Source organism: Phodopus roborovskii, unplaced genomic scaffold, assembly GCF_943737965.1.
Source record: "Phodopus roborovskii unplaced genomic scaffold, PHOROB, whole genome shotgun sequence".
NCBI lineage: Eukaryota > Metazoa > Chordata > Mammalia > Rodentia > Cricetidae > Phodopus > Phodopus roborovskii.
The window spans coordinates 487010-497221 of NW_026125955.1; the positions used below are offsets into that span (position 1 = coordinate 487010).

Below are 10212 nucleotides of genomic sequence, written 5' to 3' on the forward strand. Positions count from 1 at the left end.
ACAGCTCAGATAGAAAGGAATTCTGGCACTTGGGAGCCAAGGAATACCACAGGTCACACACAGTAAGGGTACAGCCTTGCTTCAGGGAAAGGCTTCCCCAGTGTATCAACTCTACTCCAGCAGAGGATGGTTTCCTCAGCTAGAAAGGTTTCCCAAGTGTATCAGCTCTGCTCAGGCGGGAGAAGGCTTCTCCTTTATGTTAACAGCTCTGCTCTGGCAGGAGAGGGTTTCCCTGCTTGGCTCTGGTCCCCGCAAAAGCATGGTGTTACACAACTCTGCTTCTTCAGTGGAAGGTTTCCCAGGCGAAATGTGCTACAGCCCTGCTGCACTCCACCCAGGGTCAGGTCATCTCTGCTCAGGCGAAGACTCAAGGAGAGTGGCTGCCTCAACCACGGTGACAGAGGACTACCATACAGCCCGACAGCCACAAGCTGAAGAGACACATGGCTTATATTCGGGAGATTTCCAGGGCGGGGATTGGCCAGGTTTCAATCCCTGAGCTCAGATTGGCTAGATCTACCGCTCAGGGATTGGTTAGTTTTCTGCACAGGTTTAGGGTCAGATTTGGCTCTGGTTTCAGGTCCAAAGTGTGTTTCTTTCACTGGTCCTTTATCCTTTTGGCTCTAACTTTAGGACCAGGATGCATTTCTTTCACTGGCTGGGATTTCAGGACCAAAGTGTGTTTCTTTGGCACTGGTTTCAGGGTCAGGGTGCATTTCTTTGGTTCTGGTTGCAGGGACGAAGTGTGTTCCTTTGGCTGTGCTCGGGGAGCATTTCTTTGGCTGGCCCTTTATTCCTTACACTATGTCCAGAGCCTGGTTTGAGCTCCCTCCCCTCTTTTTGTTTTGTTTTGTCTCAACAGATTCTGGCTGTGTGGCCCAGGCTGACCTCAAACTTTCCATCTCCCTAGTGCTAGGATTACAGGTGTGTATCACTATGTCCAGCTTTCATAATGACTTCTTCTACAGGCAATGGGATGACACAGGCTTAAAAAAATTCCTGTCAAATACTGCTGTAATAATAATAATAATAATAACAACAACAACAACCAAGAGTAGGCCTGTGTTGGCGAGACGACTGGAGAAAGAGCCCATCACCTCAGCTCTCCCTGCTTTTCCTTTGTTTGGCGTCCCCAGGGTATTAGCAAGAGCCCACGCCAAAGGACTGCAGTGGACTAAGGCTCGCACTGCGCATGCGCAGAGGAAGGCGCGCACATAGCTCAGAGCGGGTGCAGCTGAGGGCGTAAGCAAAGAATGAGGAACACAGAGGCGGGGCTTTCTCGCCTCCGCGCAGCCTTTGTCTCCGCCTCTACGCAATGCTTCGGGTTCTTTATTGGTTAAACATCTCCAGTTCTCAACGTTCAAGGAACCAAAGGACTGGGGCTGCCCCAAGCTATGCCTGCTTCCGGAGTCGCGGCAGAAATGGCTAATTTCGAAGTTTCTTTCAGGCATTGTCTAGAACATACCTTAGGGGCCTGAAGGGGCCCTTTTCTAGCACCGGAACAGTGCAGCGTTCTACGGCAAGCTTTAGAGATGCCGCCGAAGGGAAAAAGTGGTTCTGGAAAAGGGGGGAAAGGTAGAGCGGCCGAATCGATCAGGGAGCGTGGGGTGGGTGAGGAGAAGGGCGGGAGTAGACCGGCAGCTATCGGGGTCATACGCCTGGCAGTAGGTGACCAGGGGCCCCCAGAGCCGCTATGGTTTATGTTTGGGGTTCTTCCGGTAAATCAAAAATTATAAATGCGCTTGGTGCTACTGTGGTTCCGGGAACACATGGGATTTCAGTGTAGGGACCATCGTGGCGGGTAATAGCTGATGGGGATGGTTCCTCGCGACCTGGAACTGCTATTTTAAGGGAGTTTATTACCACCAAAATTTAAGCTGAAAAAACGCCATCAATAAAAGGAAGCCCACGATAGTGGTCTGTACAGGCCTTTTAAACAACTAACATTATGACGTACTCCTCCCACCCGCATTGAGGAAGACGAAGGTTGGGCACACCGCTGTGCTTTAAGGCTAGAAAAATAAGACACAGCTCTTACTCTTCGTCATCCCTGGAAGTAGTGGGGAAGCTAGTAGCAGGAAAGTACTGTACTGAATTCAGTGTTGAGAGATAGGCATATTATAGAAGATGGAAAGAGGGTGAGGAAATGACCTAGAGATACTTCAAGCAGGCCAAGATAAGCAGCAGCTCTAGGGTAAAGCATACTCGACCCGGAGAGTCCAGCCACAAAAGCACTGACGGGAGATAGACAAATTATTGAGTGGGGAAAATTAAAGCAGAAGACTAAATCATTGGGAGTGCTGTATATGATGTTAATTAAGGTCAGTTAAGGGCCAGAAACCCCTTTAAAGAGGCCATTTCAGTAGTTCTTGGAAAGAGATGGAGGTGGCCTGGATTCTCCAGTTGTGGGAACCCAGAGAAGAGAAAAAGGGGGTGCACTAGAGTGAAATCCCAGAGGCCCACATGACCAAGGTGTTTTCAAGAAAGAATGGGTGAGGTGCCACAAACCCATGCCACAGCGCTTGGGAGACTGAGGTAGGAGGATGAGTTTGAGGTCAACTGAAGTACATAGAGACCCTGTCTCAAAACAAACCAGAATAAATATGAAAATAGAATGATACGTGGGGAGTCAAGGGCCAGGAGAAAGTTGATCCCCCTATTTTGGAGATCATCTTTATTGTCCTTCTTTGGGTAGTTAGCTTCTGATTATCCATCACACATTCCCTGACTAACTAAAATGTTTGTGCGTTTCCAAATTCCCCTTCCACAATTTTCCACCTGTTGGATTCTCAACAAGTGATCAGTCTATCTCACTGGAATGTGAGTTCCTTGATGGCATCTATGAATCCTATTTACCTTGTACCCCCAAGACCTGGGACTTAGGAATTATTTAGGAAATATTTGCTAAACTGACTACTTAATCTAGGAGTAGCTCTTAGACATCTTGGCCTCACACACACACACACACACACACACAGAGAGAGAGAGAGAGAGAGAGAAATAAGATGTGTGCTTCCAGTGCTTGATAACCCAAATGTCAAAACTTTCCAGGAGGACATCAGAGGCACTGTGGTAGACTGCAAAAATTTAGGCATAAGTACATTCTTTAGGCATATATAATTTGTAGTAGCTTCATTCTTGGAGATTTTGTATATTAGAATTGCAAATGTCAAACACTGTTATAGAACATAGTAGAAATTATATAATTTTATATAATGTCAGTACTTAGTGTTCTGCCATTAGAAGGCAAGATTTGGGATGGGGTTGGGAGAATCTGGACCAGGCTTCTGGAACTCATTCATCATTGCCACATTTATTTCTTTATTTTCTGTGAAATGTTTTGTAGGGCACATTTCCTGTTATTAGAGATGAGTCATAGAGTAAGTTAACTTGATTGTGTGACTCACCCACTGTGTAGCCTTTTGGAGCTTGGGGTTGTAATGGAAAGATCACCTTGTATTATGAGTTGGACCTATCTATAAATGTCAAAGTACATTTGAAATGAGTACCTGTCCTCTCTTTTCTAAAGGAGGTGCAGCCTCTGGGAGTGACAGTGCTGACAAGAAGGCTCAGGGCCCTAAAGGTGGTGGCAATGCAGTAAAGGTGAGTTATCACATGTATGTGTGGATGTATATAAAAGGCAGTGTGAGTAACTTGTTCTTATATAAGAGGCTTAACACTAAGGTGAAGACAAGATGATATCAGACTGGAAACCAAAGACCAGTCTTTTTGTTGTTTTGTTTTTCTTTTTTTGCCAAGAGAACAAGACATTATTGACTTTTAATGTACCAAGCCAAAATTGCCAACTGAACATTAACATTAAAAATTATTTTAAACATTAGCTAAAAGCTGGGGATTGGGGAGGTGGTTCAGTCTAACAGGGCCCTGGTTCAATTCTAGTCCCCACATCCAGAAGATCAGATTCTGGATTCTGAACACTAATGCTGCAGACACCATAAACAACTCAAATGTTAAACTCTGGCTGAGACTGGCCAGGACCAGGTTTCAGGTGTTCTCACCAGCCCCAAGAAACCTGGAGTTCCCAGGGTAGCTGGAACTTGCATTAGCTCTCAACCACCTAATGTCTGAACACCGAGTGAGCACTCGGGTCTAGAAAAGGACCTGAAGGCTTTTCAGGGACAGAGGTCTGTGAGTGGTGCTCCCAGGAGGGTTTGTTGTTGTTGTTGTTCAAGACAAGGTTTCTGTGTGTAACAACCCTGGCTCTCCTGGAACTTGCTCTGTAGATCAGGCTGGCCTTGAGCTCACAGAGATCTGCCTGCCTCTGCTTCCCAAGTGCTGGGATTAAAGGTGTGTACCATCACTGCCCAGTTCAGTCTTACTTTAAAAACTAGAATTTTTCACACTTTTAGCACTATTTTTTGAAATATATAACTTGGGTACTGGGATGATAGCAGAACCCATATAAAAAAGTGGGGGATAGTGACACACACTTAAAATTTCAGCGCTGGCTAGCTAACCAGCCTAGCACAATTGATGAGCTCCAATCCAGTGAAAGACCCTATCCAAAATAAGAAAAGGGTAGATGGCATCTTAGAAAGGGTTATCTTCTGGACTACACATGCACACATGCACACCAATTTGTTAACTTGACCATGCAAATGTCAGTGGAGGTAAGTCAGCAAGTAGTTACTTACAAAAGCACTTAATCACCCAATCCCAGAGAAGTGTCTGCAAACAGAACTATACTACTATAGCAATGTAACAAGGAGTTTCCATGTTTGGGTCAGGATACAGGAAGTTTAAAAATAGATTTCATTGCCTCTGCCTACAAATTCAACCATATACAGAAAGCATAAAAGGAAGAGAGAAGAAGAGGGGACAAAATGTGACCTGACCTGTTCTGCTTTTCTGGGCTCGTTCTGGGTATTTTGGATGCAGGCATGTCTGTACCATGTATGTGCAGGATGCAGGTATGTCTGTACTGTGTGTGTGCAGTGCCCACATATGCCAGAAGAAAGTGTTGGTTCCTCTGGAACTGGAATTACAGATGGTTGTGAACCACCAATGTGGATGCTGGGAACCGAACCCAGGTCCTCTGCAGGAGCAGCAGGTGCTCTTAACCACTGAGCCATCTCTTCACCCCTGTTCTGTCCTTGTGTGAGTATTAAACTTTGTCAGATGGGATTCTGTTGCCCCAAGGAGAGTTTTCCTAAAGCTTGGTGTAGCCCAGCTTGTGTTCAACTGTAGAGGTGGTCATTGTTACAGCATCTGGCTTTGTTGGGCTTCATGAGAGCTGGCATATTGGTCTCTAGCATGGCATCTTCAAAAAGGATACTCTAGGGTCATTTGGGCTATGTGCATTCTTCACTGAATGTGCTGACTATCCAAGTACCCAACCTGTGAGACTACTTCAGTGCATATAGCTTTAAGTAACCATCCTGTCCTCTGTTGAAGAACCAAGTCCAGTGTGGCTATATGGGAGATACATGAAAAGGAGTGTCATGTAATTAGATAGGAGAGTAGATTGGGATTAAAATTTTATTAAGCGTTTTGTTTAATGCCTGTATCTTTTATCCTAATTCCTTCAAGAGTATCATCTTCTAAAATCATAGTTCAATAGCACAGTGAGAATATTGACATTGATACAGAACATTGAGCCACACCCTAAGCCTGCCATCTTACATAAAGGCCACTCCTGCTGCCCTTTATAACTAGGCCCCCCCTCCCTTCTGCCTCTACTTCTATCCCCCCCAACACACATACTTTTTTCTTTTTGAGACAGAATCTTCTTTAGCCCAGGCTGGCTTCAAATTCATTATGTAGCAAAGGATGACCTTGAATTTCTGATCATCTTGTCTCCACCTCCAAAATGCTGGAATTGTAAGTTTCTACCCTGTCCCTCGTTTTTCTACCCCATCTTTTGTGTTGTTTATTTGAGACAGGATCTCACTGTGTATCCCTGGCTGTCCTGGAACTTTTGAGGCTGGCCTCAAACTCACCAAGATCTGCCTGCCTCTGCCTCCAAAGTCCTGGGATTAAAGGTGTGCGCCACTGTGCCCCATGGGTTTCTACCCCCATTTTAATTGAAAGCAGCAACTAATCTGCTCTCTACTCATGTGCTTTAGTAATTTCAAGAATGTTAAATGGATGGAATCATATAGTTTGTGACCTTTGTTAGGGAGCTGTTTTTTGCTCAGTGTAATTTTCTGGTGGTTTCATTCAGACTGTTGTGATAGTAGTTTCTTGCTGTGTGTTCCTGAGTTCTGTTTCATGATATGGAAGTGATACATCTGTTTGAGCATTTATCTGCTAAAGGATGTCTGGGTTTCTGACACCCCTGTGCTCATATGCTGCTGCTCCTGTGTCACTAAGAGCTGAATCTAAGTCACCCCTGCTCCTGTCCCCCATCTGTTCTCATAGGTTTCAGGTTCTTGTCCTGCTCCCCTGCGCCTCCTAGGCCATGTGTTCTGTCCTCCCCATCTCCTCGGAAATGGAAATGCCTCTCAGGGTTTCCTACTCACACTGAAGAGCCCTGACTGCTTTCTCACATACCCTGCCAGACCTCAACTTGGAGTCAGTCCAGTAGGACCACTTTCTCTGCACTAGAACACAAACTGCTAGGACCTGTTAGGGAGACTCAGTCTTGGTGAGGGGAACCCCAACTGTTATTTGTGACCTTAGCATGGCACTCAGTGCTGCTCAGCAGCTGTTTCCCATTTCCTTCAAGCTACACAGCACTGGTGGCACTGCAGTCACCAGGTAACTTGGGCCAGTGCCTCTCAACCTGTATGTTCAGGGCTGAGCTCATCACACACATGGAAAGTTCAATTCTCCAGCGAGCATGAGCGCCTCAGGTCCTCTGCATTAGGTTCTCTGGGCCCCATTGGGGCCTGGACCTGAATGTCCTTCTTAAGAAGCTTGGAAGCTTTTGCAAATGTGCTGCTAGAGTTAAGCAAACACCAGTCTAGTGTCAGGGCTTGCTGTGAGGACTTAATGAGATCATTCGTGTAAAGCACTTAGCACTTCAAAGTTGTCTTGACTGTGTGGCTTTAATTCAAGGACATAGAAAAGAATAAAGGGCTAATAGTATAATTGGACTGAGCATCTGTCTTTGAAAAAGGGCTATTTTCAGAAATCTTGAATTCAAGTAACCTGGATAGAGAGCAAAGGAATCGAAATCCCTTAAATAATAATTTACTGATTTCACAATAAGAAATTATATTTTCATAATATTTTATAATAAATTACTTAGTCATTAATTGACTTAGTTTGAGAACTAGTTTCATTGTTATCTATTTAATAATTTACCAATTAATTAGTAATATTTTCACAAGGAACAGAACGCCCTAATCTTCAGCCCTTATCAACGGTTATTTTCCTTGGTTCCCCAGTGGATTATATCCCCATCATCTCCTCTGTCTTCTCCCTCTGTTTCTCGTTTATTTAGAGACAAGACCTAATGCTGTAGCTTAGGCTGGCCTTGAACTTATGTAGCTAAGATTGGTCTAGAACTCAGGATCTTCCTTCCTCAGCCTCTGAGGAGCTGGGTTTATGGTATACCACCATGATCAGTGAGAGAGGCAGTCTGTAAGTGGTAGTTAAGTCCTATTGAAATCTGAGCCATTCTTGTCCTCCAGCAGGCTATCCCTTTCCTGTCCAGATTGTATACCTATCTCTAGATAGGACTAGACACATTCTATACAAGGTGATTGCCACCAGTCCTTATTACCTGAATTCAGTCCCTAGGATCCACATGGTAGAAGGAAAAACTGGCTCCTGCAATTGTCTTCCACCTCCTCATGAGTATTATGACATATATATATACATACAAAATCACACAAACATGTAAAAATCAATAAATGGATTAAGTTTTTTTGAAAGGGTATTTGTTGAGCTGGAGAGATGGCTTTGTGATTAAGGGTATGTATTGCTGTTTTGGAAGACCTGAGTTCAGTTCCCAGCACCCAAGTCAGATGGCTCCCAACTAACTGTAACTCCAGTTCCAAGGGAATTTGATACCTCTGGCCTTTGCAGGAATCTATGTGCACATGCACAAACCGACCCACATAGATACATAACTTAAGTAAATCTTAAAGAAGTTTGTCTATCTAAGCCATTTTTTTACATTTATGTACTTTGTTTTTGTGAGTGTGTTCATGCTTGTGTGTATCCATGCATACCATGGCACATATGTGAAGATCAAATGACACCTTGGAATTGGTCCTTCCTTTTCACCATGTAAGTTCTAGAGATCTAACTCAGGTCATCAGGCTTGGCAACAAGAGCCCTTACTCACTGAGCCATCTCACTGACTGACCCTCTAGGCTCTGGTTTTTATGTGTTTGTAGCTCCTAGACAGCATCCCTGGGCTAAGGACACTCTAGACTCATTTTACCCCAAATTTCAATAGTTAACCCTAATGATACTTGTCTCTAAATAATAAGGGAGAAACTGGATAGAATGGGATATTCCTATAATCCCCGAACTTGGAAGAAACAGGAGGATCAGGAGTTCAAGGTCATCCTCGGCTACATATTGAGTTCATGACCATCTCAGAGAGCAAGGAAGTATTTCCAAGAAGGATTTCCCCCCACTCTGATTAAAATAGACAATAGTTTGTTGAATGCTACTTATGTAGCTCCCTTCATAATCCCATGAGGGATACCCTTGGAGGCTTAAAAGCATGCCCAAGGTCACACAACAGCTGCAATTGGACTCTGGGACCCAAACACTCAACCATTACATTTCCTCTTCCAGATACCACTGAAGTATGTGGAGAAAGGTGGGAGATTCCCACAAGCAGCTGCCCACTTTCCATCTAAATCAGGGTCCTGAGATAATGCTTGATAGAGAAATGGGTTTGTGGCAGTCATCCAAGTGGGCAATGTTCAATGATATGAATTAATGTGTTGTTTTGTACTTGTCTGGGATAATTCAGATGTGACTCTTATACCAAGAAGAATCAGTTTCCTCTCCAAGTACTAACTGGACATGCTTTTGTCTTGTAGGTCAGACATATTCTATGTGAAAAACATGGCAAAATCATGGAAGCCATGGAAAAGTTAAAGTCTGGAATGAGATTCAGTGAAGTAGCCACACAATATAGTGAAGATAAAGCCAGACAAGGGGTATGTTGCGCTTATCATTTAAATGTTCTGTTGTCATGCTAGGGGTATAAGGTAGCCTGCATAAAACCCTGAGTTTGAGCCCCAGCATTGCAAAAATAAAAAATAAAAAGTTTCCCCACAAAGAAAATATAAAAGCAGGAATTATTTTCTACGTTGTATCATGAATTGTAGCCATATCTTTGTTTCAAGAAAAGTAGAAGTGTCTAGCTTGCAAGGCTAAGGATGTAGCTACATAGTATAACATTTGTGTGGCATGTGTGAAGCCCAGGGTTTGATTCCTATTTCCACCTATTCCAACTTATGAGCAGTTGCATAAGAATCATCTATGTTGGAGGGGAGGTAACAGGAAGGGGATATGGGGAAGAGAGAATATGTTCAAAGTACAATATATACTTTTGAGTGAGACATGTCCTTGTGAAGCCAAGGACACAGAGTCACCTATGTCTAAGTGTAGGCGTGCCTAGCCTTTCACAGAACACTTCAAAATACAGCAGTATCATGAGCACTTGTGCTCCATTCATTCTTAGACTTCTTCCTCCCATTAGTCTCTGGTGAGACAGCTCTTACGTAGCCCAGATGAATAAACACAACCCAGTGACCATTGTATTCATATTGGGAAAACCCTCAGAAGGTACAGTTCACTTTTTAAGGCCTCGTCTCTTGTCTTTTGGAATTTTTCAGGGTGACCTGGGTTGGATGACCAGAGGGTCCATGGTAGGACCATTTCAAGAAGCAGCATTTGCCTTGCCTGTAAGTGGGATGGATAAGCCTGTATTTACGGACCCACCGGTTAAAACAAAATTTGGCTATCATATTATTATGGTTGAAGGGAGAAAATAAAATCACATGAAAGACTGAATAAGTGTTTTATATTGTTTCTCTCCTTAAAAGGTATGAAATAATCCTGTTTTGTGAACTGTCAGTATGGGTTTGATCAGGTGGGGATCAGTATGTTCTGCAGTCAGTCAGTTATTAGTTCTCAATAATGATTCAAAGACTCCTTTTAACATGAGTTCCCATTTTCCCCAGACTAATTTTGACTCTCAGTGTGTCCCATAAATTAACTCTGAAACCATCTTCAAAGGAGTCAAATCTTAGGCCTCTGAAAACCTTGGGCACCTAG

At 43.8% G+C, this 10212-nt stretch overlaps 1 protein-coding gene across 1 annotated transcript; it reads left to right on the forward strand.

Annotated features, from left to right (window-relative positions):
• Positions 1–1415: 1415 nt before the first annotated feature.
• Positions 1416–9956, forward strand: Pin4 (peptidylprolyl cis/trans isomerase, NIMA-interacting 4). Its single transcript, XM_051179157.1, has 4 exons — positions 1416–1575; positions 3530–3603; positions 8970–9089; positions 9771–9956. Exons 1-4 carry the CDS (start codon positions 1533–1535, stop codon positions 9927–9929), a joined length of 396 nt encoding a protein of 131 aa, XP_051035114.1. The 5' UTR covers positions 1416–1532; the 3' UTR covers positions 9930–9956.
• Positions 9957–10212: the final 256 nt, after the last annotated feature.